At 32.7% G+C, this 17,192-nt stretch overlaps 1 protein-coding gene across 7 annotated transcripts in view; it reads right to left on the bottom strand.

The window, feature by feature from the left end:
- Positions 1 to 17,192, bottom strand: part of IPO5 (importin 5) — a 115,225-nt gene that overhangs the window by 12,851 nt on the left and 85,182 nt on the right. For all 7 annotated transcript variants that reach the window (XM_031958576.1, XM_031958580.1, XM_031958574.1 and 4 more), the window contains 12 exons: positions 16,750 to 16,872; positions 16,551 to 16,671; positions 14,550 to 14,637; positions 12,337 to 12,443; positions 10,790 to 10,914; positions 10,590 to 10,679; positions 10,333 to 10,506; positions 6,788 to 7,006; positions 5,816 to 5,899; positions 3,927 to 4,059; positions 3,719 to 3,840; positions 427 to 523 (listed from right to left, as the gene is read on the bottom strand). In XM_031958576.1, the coding sequence (XP_031814436.1) occupies positions 427 to 523; positions 3,719 to 3,840; positions 3,927 to 4,059; positions 5,816 to 5,899; positions 6,788 to 7,006; positions 10,333 to 10,506; positions 10,590 to 10,679; positions 10,790 to 10,914; positions 12,337 to 12,443; positions 14,550 to 14,637; positions 16,551 to 16,671; positions 16,750 to 16,872 (1,483 nt within the window). The remainder of the gene's footprint in view (positions 1 to 426; positions 524 to 3,718; positions 3,841 to 3,926; positions 4,060 to 5,815; positions 5,900 to 6,787; positions 7,007 to 10,332; positions 10,507 to 10,589; positions 10,680 to 10,789; positions 10,915 to 12,336; positions 12,444 to 14,549; positions 14,638 to 16,550; positions 16,672 to 16,749; positions 16,873 to 17,192) is intronic.

Below are 17,192 nucleotides of genomic sequence, written 5' to 3'. Positions count from 1 at the left end.
TCCTTATCTAAAAAGCTAAAAAAAAAAAATAAAATAAAAAGTAGATATTCAAAATAAATGATTACTCCTTAAAGCTAAATATATGATTCATTATCTTCAATGCTTGTTCAATTCTTTGTGAATCTGCAATTTGAGAAATAGGTTAAAGTAAAAACTGAATTATTTCACAATTATACTCACACAAAAATGAATTCTCAAAGTCCCTATGGAAATATAATTCACAGAATCTACAGTAACCAGGGAATAGTAACTGCAAGCTCCATGAAGTTTGTTTTTTCAAATAAAAAACATGTCAATGAATTGTTGAGGTCTTATTCATAACTTCTACTAAAGTACTTTACCACCTTAAATGGGCTATCCTTAATTATAAGAAAATTGATTTCCCATAACCGGAAGTAAATTGTGTGTTTAAAAGGCACAGGATATCATCATGAAAATAGAATTTCAACAAGGGAACCATCAGCTTTACAACTTGCTCAGTATACTCCACAAATCCTTCCTTTAATTCCTTTGCATAGCAAACCTGAAACACAAACAATGAAATGTCAATATTAATGCTCTGCGCTTCAGTATTGATATAATAACAATTCCAACAGAAAATGAAGTTTTTAGATTGAGACCTACACCAAGTGATAAACATACAAAAGGAATTTTAAAAACTGAAACACTTTGGAAGTTAAAAGAATTATATTCACTACCAAAATTTGGAGGCAAAATGTACCTTCCTAAGTTTTCTTAATTTTGATAAAAATGTCTTCCTACTTTTCCGAGATTTAACTCTTTAAGATGAAAAAATTAAGATTATGAATACTGTTTAATTTCCCACGATAGTCAACTCTAAAAAAAGGTATAATTACAAACTGTTAAGAATACTGATCTTAGACAAAAGAGGACCTAGGATTGCTGTAAGTGTCCTCTAAGATATCAGCTCTGGAAATGGGAAATACCACTGACTTCTCATCCTCCATCTCCTCCTTTATAAAATAATCACTGCTTTCATTTTTTACCTCTTACAGGCAAAAGCGCTTTACAAATACAATTTACAAGTTTCACTAAAAACAAACTAAAAAAGAAACTCAAACATTTAATAATGGCTTATAATAATTTTGAAGAAAACTTAATTTGCTTTTAAAGCTGCTTTACTATGAAATAATAAACTATCAAATATGAAGAACCTACTGGATTGTTAGGTACTGTGTTAGGGACATCCCTGATCATGATAAGCTTACCTTCTTTGGAGACATTAAGAATATATGAAATATATATATGGCAAATATGAATAAATACAAAGTAGCACTTTGGGAAAGATCAGAAAAGGCTTCATGAAGTTGTTTGAATTGCATCCTAAATGAAGAGAGAAACTCTAAAGCAGAAGTAAGGAGGAAGTGCATTTAGGCACAGACACACATACATATAGTACAAAGGCATGAACACCATCATGAGAGGAGCAGAAAAGCCAGTTCATAATCACTGAATATGAAGGGTGATTGTTGTCCAATGGTGCTGAAAAGGACAAGCTGAGGCCAGGTTCTATAAAGGCTTAAAAGCTTAAAAGAAGTCAATGGAATTGGTTGAGATATAAGGTTAGGAAATAGGAGAAAACCCTGTAGTTACAAATCTAGGAAACAATAAATATGGTGGCACCTTCAAGAGCAATAGCAAAGCTTAGAAGGAAGTAAAGGTTTTAGAAAAGAAGATAATGAGAGCTCAGTTTAAAATATCTCCAGTCCAATACATCAGTGATGATTTAGAACTGAAGCTCAAGGGAAAACTTTGAGTTAGAAACACAGAATTGAGATTCATTGGCATAGAGATGCTAGTTAAATCCACGGAAGCTGAAGAATTTAACAAAGATCCCAGAAGAAAACCCACAGCTACTGGATGTGATGCTGATAATGAAGAGAGTAATATGAGGACAAACTAGAGCGCTAAGAATATCCAGGAGGAATGGATTCAATAGTCTCTAGTGTAGCAGACAGACTGAGAAAAGACCATCATATATGGTGGTTAAGAGACCACTGATAACTTTGGAAAAGAATTTTTTAGCTAAACTATGAGGTCAAAAGCTGGATGTAGCAAAAACCCCAAAGCCCAAGTACAGAAGGGATAGAGAATGAAAGGGTAAATAAAACATGTTCAAGGAACTTGGCTGATAAAGAGAGATGAGAGATAAAGGATTGTAGTTTGAAAGATGAATGTCACTTGGGAATGTTTGAGGGTAAGAGAAGAAACTAATAGGAAAGGGGGAGATGTCTGAAGATATACTCTGCTGAAGAATTTGGGTGCATGTTCATGTAGAAGTGACAAGGAAAAAGCATCACTCCTTTCTCCAAGGCTGGATAAAAAAAAGGAAAAATATAGTCGATGGAAAATGAGAAATGGAATGAACTCTTTTTTTTTCTTTCCCCAATATAGCTGACAGGGGAAGTGGGAGAGAAATGAGAAAGGCTTGAGGAAAGCATTTATATGGTACTACTATAACTATATAGCTACTATATCTTTCTATTATATACTATAGTATACAGTATAACAGCTAGCATTTATATAGTGCTACACTTAGGATTTGCAAAACATTTTACAAATAGTTGTCTCATTTGACCCTCAAAAAACTCCTGAGTGATAGAAAGTGCTATAACTATAATCATTTTATAATTTAGGAAAACGAGGCATAGGGGTATGTAGCAATTTGCCCAGGATCACCAAGTTACTAAGTGTCTGAGATTGGATTTGAAATCAGATCTTCCCAACTTCAGGTCCAGGCCCAGCCTCCTAGAAAGTTTAAAATTGCTTCTGAATGGACAAAGGATTGAAAAGTCAGTGAAGGGCCTGGTTCAAGTTGGATAGCATGAATTTGTAACATGCCAAATATTATGTGAGACAAAGCAGACAAATAAGATTGTGGAAGTGATCCTAGGCCTAAGATTTAGCAAGAGAAGGGCAGCAAAGGACAAGAAAGTCAAGGAATCTATGAGCAGAAGACAAAGTAGATGAAAGGTCCAAGAAAGTCCTAAGGAGCACAGAAGATAGAAGTCTCAATGAAGACAAAAAAAAAAAACAGGTGTAGGAAGGTAAAATAAAGTTAAGGTCAGATAGGGGATGTCAGAGCTTTTAAGGAAGGCAGTGAAACACTTGAAGATAAGGAAGATCTAGGGTATGATCACCTCTGTCATCTGAGACTGATGGAGGTTGAGCAATTGAAAAATTGGGAAGGAATCTGAGTCTCTTAGTCTAAGGGTGGGAATGGTGATAGAGCAAAGAGATAAATGGCACAGCCCAACCACCATCATTTAAATAAGACATGGGGAGAATAGTCTAATTTTAAGAAAAGTTAAGTTTCTAAGACTAAAACTATCAAAAAATGCATGTGATATGTATGCAATGTTAATATTTCCTTTATTCTAGATTGGTGGTGTCAAATCCAAAGATAAAGAGATTTCTGCAGGCTGTATATTGGCTTGGAAAATATAAAATTAATATTATTTATCTTTTACTGCATTTTTTTGGAAATGTAATTTCCTAATTACAATTTAATTTGCTTTGGGCCACACTTATGAATGTAGCACATATGCCTATGAGCAATGAGCTTGACACTATTGTTCCAGAAGACACACTATCCTATAAACTCTTCTCAAAATAATATTAACAGCATCTATGAAGTAAAATTATAAGGAGGTCTATATATATATATATAAAAATTATAAGGGTTCCTATCTCTTACCAACATCTGGCAAGCAGTTGATTTTTCTTCAAGGCCTGCTGTTTTAATTCCAAAACTCTGCTGGTCTCCAAGATTCACAAATTCCCAGCCATCATCATCACTCATATTCTCCATGTCTTGTGCTATTAAAGAGGAGAGAAGTGATTAGAACAAAAGCATATTAACAAAGAGACAATTTACCCCAAATATAATACATAAGGATACTTACTGTCTAAAAGAGCCACTTCAGGTTTAATTGATGCCGTCTTCATTAAAGGACCCATAACCACAGGAAGGTACTGCTGAAATTCTTTCCCCAAGATCTTGCACATTCTAGCCCAGGCTGAGATCATGTAAGATATCTAAGGGGTTGAAAGAGAATTGAATCTTCCAACAATTTGACTTAAGTATGTGTTTAGCTAAATATTAATGATCATTACAAAGATGATATTCTAAATAACTAATCAATCAGCATTTATTAAGTGTCAACTATATGCCAGGCAGAGAACTAAGTTCTTGGGAACACAAAGAAAAAAATGAAATAGTTCCTCCTTCATGAAAAGGAGTTCTATTTGCTCAAGGGAGACAGCATATAACAAATATAAGAAAATAAAGATGAACTGCTCAGTGAAGGGAGACAGCTTTGTATTACAGTTGACACAAAAAATGAGTCAAAGAAAATGAGCAACTCTGTGAGGACATGGAGAGAAAGGAAAATATTTTAGGCACAAGGAAGAAATGGTATAAAGGCATGACAATGGCGCTTATGAATACGCAGAGAACCAAATATGGCTAGACTGCACTATTGAAAGGGCAATGAGATAGAAAAGTTGGAGATAACTTGTAAGGGCCTATAAAAATCTAATGAAAGAGCTTATCATTTGGTCCCAAAGGCAACAGGATGACAGTGGAGTTTATTAAACAAGGAAGTGAAAACAGTCAAAATCTGTGCTTAAAGAATATAATGAGAGAGGAAGATCAATGCAATAGAAAAGAGATGAGAAGGGCCTTAATTAAGATGGTGGAGGGCTGAGTAATGAGAATAGAACAGCTATAAGAGATTATGGTAGAAATAACAAGATTTAGTAACTAACTGGATATAAGGAGGGAGAATGAGTGTTTAAAAAATAACAACCCAAAATATTTTGACTATCACTAATGCTATATAAAAAATAATCCTAAAATGAACCTTCTGTATTCTCCAACCATGGACTGACTTGTCACTAAGTATGATGAAATAGTAATAGCTGAACATATGATATTTATATAAAGTGGGCAGATATTCAGATGATATACTTTTTAAATTGAATTACATTATACAAATTGGATTGCCCTGCAAGATAGGTAGGATAGGCCTTCCATGCCCACTCACAGAAGAAAAAACAACAGCTTAATGATTTTGTGCAAGGTTACCTATGAGTTGAAATGTGCAAACTTCACTATCCCACTAAAACCCCAGTAAAATCAGTACTTAGTGATGCCTCAATTTTTTACATTCAGACATGTAGGTTGAGTCCTATGTGGAACAGGACATTATGAATATGTATTTAGAGGATTTTATGATACATATATATATATATATATATATATATATATATATTATAAAATTTCTTATATCTATCACAAGACTGTCAAATAAAGACAATTTGATAATTCAATTTCTTGAGCCACTAATTACTCTGGAGGCCTAATTAAAGGTAGCAACAATTGAGATACTAACAACCTGAATATTAATCAAATGAATTCAAACTTCGAAAATGCTATGTCATTGATGTTCAAAACAAACACTTTCAATTATTATGATGACTGCTGATTGGCTAATGGATTATAGACATTATCTATAAACCCTTTTATTACAATTTCTCGATTGACCGATTTATCTTCTATCATCTGCTTCAAAAACTCCTATATATAAAATAAATCTTACAAAAATCTTAACTTGAAGCCATTATTTTCATTGAGTTGTAATTCCTTTAAGATAGCAAAACTTTTTGTTTTCAGTGATATTAGAAAATGTTAAATCTAAAAGATTTACCCAATTAGTCCCAACAATGGATAAATATTACATAAAAGATTTACCCAATTGGGCAAACATATTGCACTAATATTGTAGTTTACCTGTGGGTCATCATCTTCCAATTCACTAAAGTCTGTCTGTGTCTTCAGCAATAGTTGCATCACATCTGATGCATCTTGCATGAACTAGAAACAAAATATTTTCAAAGATGAAATTGCAAAACATTAGCGAAGCAAATTAGAAACAGGAAAGTACTTGCTCACGTAACATTTCATGGTTAACTCTGAAAAACTGTGCCAACAACTGGGGTTGCAGATGCCTCACAATTTGAATTAAGATACAAAAAAATTCCAGAATGCAATAAAATTTAAGAATCGTATTCTGTATTTAATAGTAACTGAACCTTTTATATATAATGCTTTCTTTCATGGATCTTACAGACTATACACTGTTTTAAAGTCAGATGTTTGGAACTCAATTTTAAATGGTAATTGGGTTCTTAGCTAATCTATACAGCTGGGTAAAATCACATAGCAGCTGAATCACTTGTAGCCTACAACCCCCCCCCCCCCCCCAAGTTCTCTTGAACCTTTAATAAAAGTGTAAATAAGTCAGAAGAGTTGGCAATGAGTTCAGGGAAAAGTCTTTTGATACAGGGATAAAACACAAACATATTTATCATTTATGAATCTTCTTGAATATCAAGTGCTACATCTCTAAGAATACAAAGATTATTATAATATTAGAAACAAAATTTCAAGCTAAAAGAAAACAGTACATTGTGATGACTGACAAATATTTTTCTGAAGAACTTTTGCGTATAAACAAGACTCATAAGGCTATTATTGTTTTTTGGATAAGAGGAGGTATAAATGTGTCATTCTTTTAAATTATTTCATAGTTCTAGATTATTTGTGTTTTTATAAAAAGGGTGACTAATATGAGATAAATGAAAAATTGATTTAAAAGGAACAAAATAATCTTATAAATAATGAACATATTTCTCTACTATCAAAGTATAATTTTAAATTACCAAGTTATAAATAGTAAATGCGAAATATTTCAGTTCTTACCTTTTCCTTCCCAACAGCAAGACCAATAAGACTAATGCATTCAATAGTTTTTCCTCTCAGAAGTCTAAGTTCTTTCTGAACAGCATTTTCAACTATGTGTTTTAGAGATGGCATAAACAAATCATAATATGGGACAAATTTTTCTTCTGCTGTATCTGCAACTGACGCAATAGAAGTCACAACTTGTTCCAAAACCAATTTGGTGCCTTTCTGAATCAGCTTGGAAGAGAAAAACACATAGAAAAAAATATTTAATCTCCAAAAAAGATAATTTGAGATACATGAATTTAATGGAAAATTACTGTGCTGAAGAAAGTAACAAATATTATAGACACAGAAAAGATTAGATACATTTTATGAGGCGATACAAAATAAAGTTGAACAGTGAAAATAATATACAGATTATAACCATTTAAAGGAGAGATCAGCAAAACAATCAAAAAACTGGAAGCTATTAAAAAAAAAAAAAAATATGATAAGGCACCTTCCCCCACCTTATTTGTAGAAGTAGGGTATTATAAGTATGTAAACACTGCATATAACCCTTTTCCCCTGTGTTGATTGATTAGTTTTGCTGAGCTCTTCCCCTCTCCCCCCCCTTTTTATATTTTTTGTTATCAGGAGGTGGGGGATCTAAAAGAGAAAATAGTTAAAAGATCAAAAAAAAAAAAAAAAAAGCCACTACTGTTTAATAAAAGTGACTAAGGAAAAAAAAGAAAAGCAAAAAAGTGAAGTATTGTTAAGTATTTCAATCTGGTACTATTCTCAATAATCGGGAACTTCCCTCCTCCTACCCTCAAACCCTCCATCAGAAGGTCAATTAGATATTTTATTTATTTTTTTACTTAATAGTATTTTTTTTCAATTACACATAAAAAGTTTTCAACATTCATCTTTGCAAAATGTAGAGCTCCAAATTTTTCTCCCTCCCCTTCCCATGACAACAAGCAATCTGATATAGATTATACATGTGAAATCATTTTAGCATTCAATGGAATAATTTTCCAAGCATTAATCTGGAGGTGGGGGGAAGAAAGAGTATGCTTGAGTGTCTCTACCTATAGTCACAATCATTCTACCATTTCTCTAATGGGGTAACACTGAGATTAAGTCTTGTACTTTTGCCTACCTAATCTCTTCCATTCACTTGCAAAATGCTGTTTAATACTTCCTACCAGGAATCTCTTCCTAAGCCTTTACCCACCATGATCTTCCTAAATCTCATTTATCTTCTAAAACACAAACCTTCCATTTAACTTAATTAAATTTAGCACACTGATCTCCAAATAACCTATAAAGAGAGTCTGCTGTTTTGTTAAATGATTACTTCTCTCTTCTGGCCAAGAACAAAATGTGTATATGAGTAAATCAATAGTAACAAAGTAGACTAGACAAGGTGTTATTACTTTTAAAGTAGAAATACCTTCCTTCTTTACAAGGCTTTCTCATCTGTTCCTCCTGTAGTTTGAGACTACATGCTACTACCACCCCCCTCCTGGTTCAAGAGGATGGAAAAGCCAGGTTTGTTTTTGTGTCTGAGTGTCACTCTTGGGTCATTGAGCTTCACTCTTCAGAAACAGACTTTTTTCCTGTAAATTATTCCTCAATCTTCTTTACTTCTGTGCTATCTACTTCACTGCCTTTAACATCACTGAGCTTAAGAGCTGGATATGGGTCTTTCAAGATATACTCTTACTACCTTAGACTTTGGATGCCCCCCATCTTGATCCAAATCTACTGCTTTAAGTTATTTTTGGAACTCAATTTAAATCTTAATCACTTGATGGACCACAGATCTGGTATCACTCCAACCCAACACCTTGTATGTGGTACCATCTCCTCAACAATAACTCTCACTTAATATTACTTGCTCTAAACAAATTCTCCAATTAACAGTATTACTTTTTATCCAGTATGGACAACAAGATCAATTACTTCCACCACATCTTAATCATTAAACTATTTTTCTGCCTATTTATGATAGCTGAAACACAACACTGCTGCTGATGTTTTTGGAACCTCTCCGACTAAGTGTTATGTTCCTATTTCTGCTTAGATGCAAAAATGGCTCTAGAATAAATATTAACCAAGCAAGCAATGTAGTATTGAGGAAAATAGGAGATTTGGAATCAGATGATCTACAGACATCTATGACTTTTGAGCAAGTCACTTTCATCTTGGTCAAAAAATATTTCTCAAATGTAAAATGCAGGGCTAGATTAGATTATAGGATTTAAGATTGAGACCTTCAAGTTTATGTGGTCTGACCTGTACCTGTCCAAGATTCTTTGGGAATTTTAGGATCTTTTAAAGTCACTTCTACTTCTAATTTATGAGGCAATAAAACCTAGTTCCAATGAATGCTAATTGTATATTACCTCCTTGGAGACTCAAGTTTCCCATCTGTAAAAATATAATTTTAGTACTACTTCAGAGCATTATTTTGAGTACAGTACACACTGTAAAATGTAAGGTACAATATGAATATGAGCTATTTTAAAAAGCAACACCTTGCAAATCCAGCTCACTATGGTTTTCCAGGTGAATTTGGCCCAACCTATTTTACTGCACAGTAATTCTTTAATAAATCTATACTACAACAATCATGTCCAATTATAAATCCAATTATAGATTTAATACTAGAATAATCATGTCCAATCATAAATCCGTTCAGAATTTATATATTAAGTAGCACCTTGAGAGGTAGGAAGGGGAAAAAGGGAAAGTTCAATAGGATCATTATGAAGGACATTAAGTACATAATCTCTCCTGGCCCTTGAGCACATCTGCTGCAGGACCATTTGGCAACTAGAGTTCAGAACTAAAGAATATAACAAGATGAAGTGAAACATGCTATGAAGAAAGAAGTGACTAGTTATGTCCACTGTAGAACTGGCTAAAAAGTTCCAGAGTGGGACAGGATGTAGAAATTCACTTGGGCTCAGAAATCTCAGGGATAGCAATCTGATGCCATACCTTGCTCCCTGACCATTGGACATTCATGTCTTATTAATTCTTTTGTGTAACTACCAAGAGTGGGCATAAGGAATGGTGGAGGTGCTCATAACTGTAATGGATGATGCTATGATAAGACACAAAGAAGTAGAGAAATTATCAAGGATAATTTTGTTTAATTTGCCATTTTACAAATGAGGAAACAAGTTTTGAGACCTCAATGAGGGAAGGAAAAACTGTAGATCTTTGTTTCCACTGATATAACACACCCACAAAATATAACATTGGCTTTACAGTCTACTGGAAAGAAATAAATTTTATCATTTTTTAATTCTACATAATTTTTCAGCTATACATTATAAAATATCATACTATTACCTAGTTGATGACGGCACAACATGAATTAAATTATTGCTTCTGCCAGAAAACTATACTAAATGGATGCTAAACTAATCAGTTCTTTATACATAAATTTTCTCAAATAGAAAAATAATTTAAACAAAAGTAGTGTTAAACCACACTGCCCCACCTTCTCCCTTGCCCCCACCTTCTCCCTGCCCCCACTCACCTCAAATTCTAGTTTAACCTACCTCCTGAAGTTTAATCACCATTATGGAATGAAGATGTTTCACCAAATTGTCTAAATATGGAATAAGAAGCGATTTGGGACAATCTTCGGTAAAATTAATAAGAGCTGCTGCAGCATGTGCTTGGACACGCTGATTGCCTTGGTCTTCCATAGTTTGTAAAAGAGCTGCAATCACCTGTACAGAATAATAAAGACTCTTAGGAAGTGGTCATTTTGCAACTTTCTTTGTTTTTCTCTTGTGTTTGACAGCTTACTTGCCTTCTCATGGAATTTCTTTTGGAAACCAGGTGCAAAGTCTGTTGCCATTTGCCCAACTGCATTACAGGCAGCATACCGCACTCTTGGATGCTGAAAATATATTTTTACAAATGCAAATATGTTAATATACTGTAATCAAAGGCACAATCAATTTAATTATAAAATAAAAAAGAGAGAACCAAACTCTTAATGGCACTTACAGGATCTTGAAGAAAAAGCAAAACAAAATTGACTATTTCATTTAGAATTCCCTCCATTTGCTGGTGACAGCCCTCTCCAATGGCAGATAAAGCCATTAATCCAGCATGCCTGTATTTCCAATCAGCTGCAGAAAAACATTACAAATAAAGAAAACAAATTAATTATCAAATATTATACAATGTGAAATAGATGAGGTTTAAGTATTAAAAAACCAAAAATGCAGATTTAACATTCAAATCCTCATCAATACTCAATAAAAAAGTAGATACATATAGATATACAAGCAATTTCATTTTATTACATACAGTAAATGTTTCCCACAGCCGCATACTAAATTCTCAATTTAAGATTAGACAGAAGGAACACAGAATAAATCAGCATTAATAAAATACAAATCTTTTAAAGAATTCACTCTCTAAATAAAAATATTGACATTTCATTCATCATTACATACATCCTAACAAGGTTGAAAATAAGCAAATAATGTGATTTTTTTGTAGATGAGTATACAGAAGAAAAATAAAAGGACAAATAGTGCTAAACTCAGGAAAATAACCTCAAGCTCCAAAAAAATATAGTATGGTTATAGGACCATCATGTTGTTTCTGAAGGATAAAAGTGATAACTGAAATTTCCATAATAAGCTTGTTGATTTTTACAACTTAGAAATGCCACAAAATTTCCTTCCAAATTTCTTAAGAGTTCAAATGTCAATGTTACAAGTGATAAATTTCAAATTTAGTTTATCTTTAATAAAGCATGTTCATTTTTGCTTATTATAATTAATCTTTTGTGACTATGCAAATGCAATAAAATTTCTTCATAGGTATAAAATTGAGAGTATCTATTTCACAGTTATTAGTCTTGCATTCCAATCCAATGCATGATTAATGTGCAATTTTTTAATGTAACATCCCTGAATCAAAGTAAAATTGTCAATATAAAATTGCTCACTATAAGAAGATTAACAAAGTATTAAAGTTTTTGAGATTAATTAAACTAAAGGTTTGTTGAGGTCACATGCTGTTTTATGATAACACCCAGAGATCTGCTAGCATCTAAATATTTGAAACACACAACAACTTATTCAATGTTTGCCGAGTTTAATTTCTTTTTCAAATTTAGCTGCTTGACTCCTCATCCATTTGGTTAGTTGCATAGAATGTGTAACACAACAATGGAGAATTCATTCAACAAATGGAGAATGTAAAAACTGAAAATAAAAGACTAGGAATCCTAATGAAATCAGTTATAGAGATGTTTCATCTCTTAAGAAACTAAGTTAGCAAATAAAAAGAATGAAGATGTTAAAGAAACCACAGTTATTATTGATTGAAATCAATAGCTAGTGAAAAGGGAAATGCAAAAGTTTATGGTTGTGCAGGATAGTCTGCCTGAAAGTAAGCCATAAATTATAAAAGTTTCCTAGTGTACAAGTATGATTAAACTTAGTGAAAGAGACACTGGTAGGTTAAATGCCTACAGACAAGTTTACTAGAAAATGATAAAAAAATTAAATCTAACAAATATCATAAAAATGGCTTACGGTTCTGAAGCATCTGCATGATGTGTTCCTTGATCATTGGTAAAACTAGTTTTCCACCAAGCCCACAAGCCATTCTGTCTAATGCACTCTCACCAGCAACTGCATTGCTAAACATAGAAATACGATGTATCAATAAAGTTATTTGTTCAAACATTTCACTAAAATTTTAAGAGGCTGGCAAATTTAAAAGTTTTAGCCTGATGTTTTTTGAATATGGAGTTGAGAGAAAACAAGTATAGTGCTTTTTGGGTGACATTTATTTGTAAAACCTTGTTAAACTTAAAAATTTTAAGAATAGAATTCTGGCACTGTCTCTTTAAAAATTTTGTTCATGACAGCAGTAGTGTGAATTTAAGATTTTACTGGTGATACTGAAACAAGGCACCTATTTAGTTTTAAATTAATTGTAGGACTTTTGTGACTGGTAAGCATTTTAAAAGTTTTCTCTCTTCTTCTCTCCCTACTCGACCCCCCTGAAAAATCATGCCTATATATACTTTGCAAAACAGATATTGTCTTTCAAGACCTTAGATAAATTTCCCCACTTCAACAACCACCAACATTTAAAACATTTGTGGGTTTTTTTTTAAAGATCTATTCCAGATTTAATGAGTATCAAAAAGGACATTCATTCTCTCCACTGCAATGAAATCAAAATGATAAACTATACTTCAACTCTTTCAACTAAACTGAATTCTTTTTACTCCAAGTAAGCTAATTTTAACTACTTTTAAAATAAACAAAATATGGGGCAGCTAGATGACGATGCAGTGGATGGAGCACTAGTCCTGAAGTCAGAAGAACCTGAGTTCAAAAGCTGGTCTCACACTTCCTAGTTGTGGGACCCTGGGGCAAGTCATTTAGCCTCAATTGCCTCAGGAGGGAAAAAAAAAAATCCTTTCCTGCAGGTGAACCTTATTTCATATCAGAAGTTATCTTTTCTATAGTCTACAACACCTGCATTCTTTAATCTCTTATTTATCTGCTTTGTGTACATCAAGCAATAAATCTCAAATTAAAAAAAAGCACTAATTCCTAAAAAATACATATTAATTATATACACATACAAACATATACATATATATTTACTACTGCATGAGAATGAATAATTTGTTTTGCTCTGAGTTCTGTATCTTACCTGGGTAACTAGGTTTATCTCCACCTAATCAAAATGCTCAGTATCTACTGGGAATTTTACTACAAGAAATCTTCTCTCAAACTGTATAAAGTCAGCAGGAAAGAGTATTCACTTAAACTGTTAAACTTGGCTAACAAATGAAATTTTGACAAATAAAGGGGGTTCCTTTTAGCAAATAAGGGGGAAAAGGCCTTAAGAATGTAGTCAAACAAAACAGTCAATAGGAAAAGAACTAGTAAAACTAAGCTCTAAATTCGTCTTCAAAAAAATGTTAACTTGTTTACTGTAGTCTCTTATTACATTCATTCATTATATGATGGGAAACAAAAGCTGACTTTCCAATAAATTTCCTTACTCATTAAGACAACTTTAAGTGTCAGGCCTTTCCTGCTTATTCAAAAATGTTAAAAAATGATAGGCAGCCAGATCTTTACCCACAAGGCTAAATAATAATGCTTATTCTCAAACACCATCTTCAAGTATGTACACTTTAATTAATTAAGGATACACTTCTGGTCAGCATTTCTAGGAGTTGTAATTTGCAAAGAATATCAAAAAAGGCTTTACATTATTTGAGATACATAAATTTGTCAGTGCTTAGGAAATACACTAACTACTCTTTGATAATTTCAAAAGATTATTAATATTGTGACTTGACTTCCTTCTAGAGTATTAAAACAAAGATTTAGAACTGTATTTAATATCTAATAAAAAAAACTTTGAAGGTATTCAAATCTTATAGAAGGAAAAATAGACTGTGGCTTGACTGTAAAAATCAAGCAAAAGCAAGTGAAGATAAAGGGTAAAAGAATATAGGACACAAAAAGAATTCAACCGGAGAAAATATATCGATTCAGAGAGTAATCAACCAATACTCTAAATTTAAATCAGATTAATAAATTCTACTCCTCCTTTTGCCTATTATTCTAAAACATGGTTAATGAAATGTAATTACTCATTTATTCCCCCCTTCCCCCAATCACACCAGAAGCCATTAAGTTGAGCTGGAATTAGAGCTAATTCACAACTTTCACTCCCAGTTTTGAGTTCTTTGGGAGCATCTCTAAGTAATTACCTGTCAAAATCATCATCTTCCAGCTCATCAGCATTTGCCCAGTCTTCATCCTCTTCTAGGTCTACCATCATTGCTAACATCTGAGGAACTAAATACAAAACAATTACTTTTACCTACGAGAACAGTTTTCTTAATTTGATTTTCCCTCTCCACCCAACACATACAAGAAAGGAAAAAATTGTGTGGAAAAAGTCTGTGATCAAATTCAAATATTCTGTTTGGAATGTGGCATAGTGGAAGGCCTTTTAGACTTGAATTCAGTGGAGATTTGTATTTGAATGATATTTACTTGTCTAAATCACTTAATCTCTTTAGCAACCCCAGCTGTAATATAAAAAATATAGGTAGACTACTGCCAAAAGTTGCTGTGATAAAATTGAGATGCCTATGAAGCAATTTGTCAAATAGATAATTCCATTTTATTCTTATTTAAAAAAAAAAAAAAAGGACAAAATTTTTTGGCTATGAAAATGAATATAATACTCAATATATGCAAATAATGAAAAAGGAAGTATAGCTGTAAACAAGAAATATTCATAATTTAGCGAAAAACACAGTAGTTTTAAGACTTCAATGTCAGCAATGTTCTCTATCAGAGCATAATATAGCACTTCAAACAGAACTATCAATGAAAGGATATGCAGTCAATTTTTAGCTACCAGGGCTTCAAATTTTGTCTTTTGACATGGAGAAAGCAGCGTGAGAATGTTAATCATTCTATAAATTCTACAAATACACGATAGTCAAACAACCTTAGAGAAAGCAGTTAGTTCCTTAGTATCAAAGTAGGAATGGGAGAACTGGAAGGATCTGGTTACTCTTAAGTCCTGAGGATTTATACCCCAGGGAATAGAAAGTGACTGAATAGCTGCTATCAGTGACCTTTTAGAAATTTAGAGAAAACAAAGAGAGGGCCTTTAGAAAGGAATATATTTCTAAAAAAAGATGGATTATTCAAATTAGGGTTAACAAAAGTTTTATTAATTTCTGGTTATATTCCAACAAATATGCATAAAATAGAATATACAGAATGGTCACATAAAAATAATTGTATTAAAATGTAGCTAGATTGTATTAAAATAAAACCATCAAAACATGTAATACAAACATAAAATGAGATGAAGCACTCCTAGTCTAGACAAATATTCCTGTCAAAGTCCTAGGACTGCAAACTCAATGATCTTACCTATGTAATATGGCAAGTAAAAGGAGAACAGACTTAAACAGACTCTTAGTCTGAATTTAATAAAAGCAGTCCAACAGTACTCTCTAATGAGACCATCTATCAAACTGAATCCATTTCTATATAGCACATTTTAGGAAGGCTATCGATAAATTGAAGGTCCTAAGGAGGATGAGGGGACTGAAGACAAAGTTGAAGCACCAGAGTAGTATATAACTTTGAGAAGGGAAAGGGGATATGATAGTTTTCTTCTAGTAATTAAAAAAGTTTCTTATGTGAAAAAGCATGAAACTATTTTCTGACTTTGGAAAGTGGCACTAGTAACGAGAGCAAGTGAATTTGCTAATTGTTTACAAATTTAGATTTGTTTTAATTAAGGTTTATAGTAGGTATGTTGCTGTCCAAAAGTAGAATGAACTACGCCTTGGTGTGTTCAAAAAATTACTTTAAGACTGGACAATCATTTGCCAGGGATATTATTGGGGGGAAAGAGATAGTTCCTATTTAGATATGAGTCTTAAAAAAGGTAAAAGTTATATCTATTTATTCTGGTTAGGGCAGGAAATGGTAATAGGGAAGGGAATGCCAACAAATCTGTCTGCTTTCCCAAATAAAATTTAACTAATCTTTTCATTCAAGTGATTCTCTAAGATTGATAATAAAATGAGCTCCTATTTCTAATTCAGTGAGACATGTAATATAAAACTGACCAATCTTCTAAATAGTGTTAAAGTGGAGATATTATTCAACAAAATCAACTTTTTCTCAGTTAGTACAATTCAAACCAAAGTAGTTTACAAAAAAGACTTTTTACTTACTAGCCTGTGCAACAATATTTGTATGTTTTCTCAGCATAGCAGCAGCAGTCTCAGACAGGGTCACTATTACTTCAAGGGCAAGTTGACGTTGCATATTATTGAGGTTAGTGTCTGCACATAACTATAAAACAAGAAGATCTAAGTACATTTACAAGTAAAAAAAAATTTAGGAAAAAATGTTCTTACAGTGAAAGTTTACCTTTAGACTCAGCTGTAGAGTAGCTTCTAAGTGGGGACGTAAGTACTTTGGAACAGTATCTGCAATCTCAACAAGGGATTTTAGGACTGAGTCATCATTCTGGTAACAAGAGTCATTTACAGCCTATGAGAGATGGAATGGAGAAAAACTTATTTATACAATACCTTTTTTCTCAAAACATCCATGTCAGATAAATGGATATAAACATTACTATGACCGGTATTTTTAGTTTAGTCACACAATTATTCATAAAGTAACTGGTGTTTTTCAACAATACTATATGATGACCAGTTCTGATGGACCAGGCCATCCTCAGCAACGAGATCAACCAAATCATTTCCAATGGAGCAGTAATGAACTGAACCAGCTATGCCCAGAAAAAGAACTCTGGGAGATGACTAAAAACCATTACATTGAATTCCCAATCCCTATATTTATGCCCA

The sequence above is a fragment of the Sarcophilus harrisii genome, chromosome 3, assembly GCF_902635505.1.
Source record: "Sarcophilus harrisii chromosome 3, mSarHar1.11, whole genome shotgun sequence".
NCBI lineage: Eukaryota > Metazoa > Chordata > Mammalia > Dasyuromorphia > Dasyuridae > Sarcophilus > Sarcophilus harrisii.
Note: the sequence above shows the minus strand (reverse complement) of the source record. Positions and strands in the feature narration are given on the sequence as shown.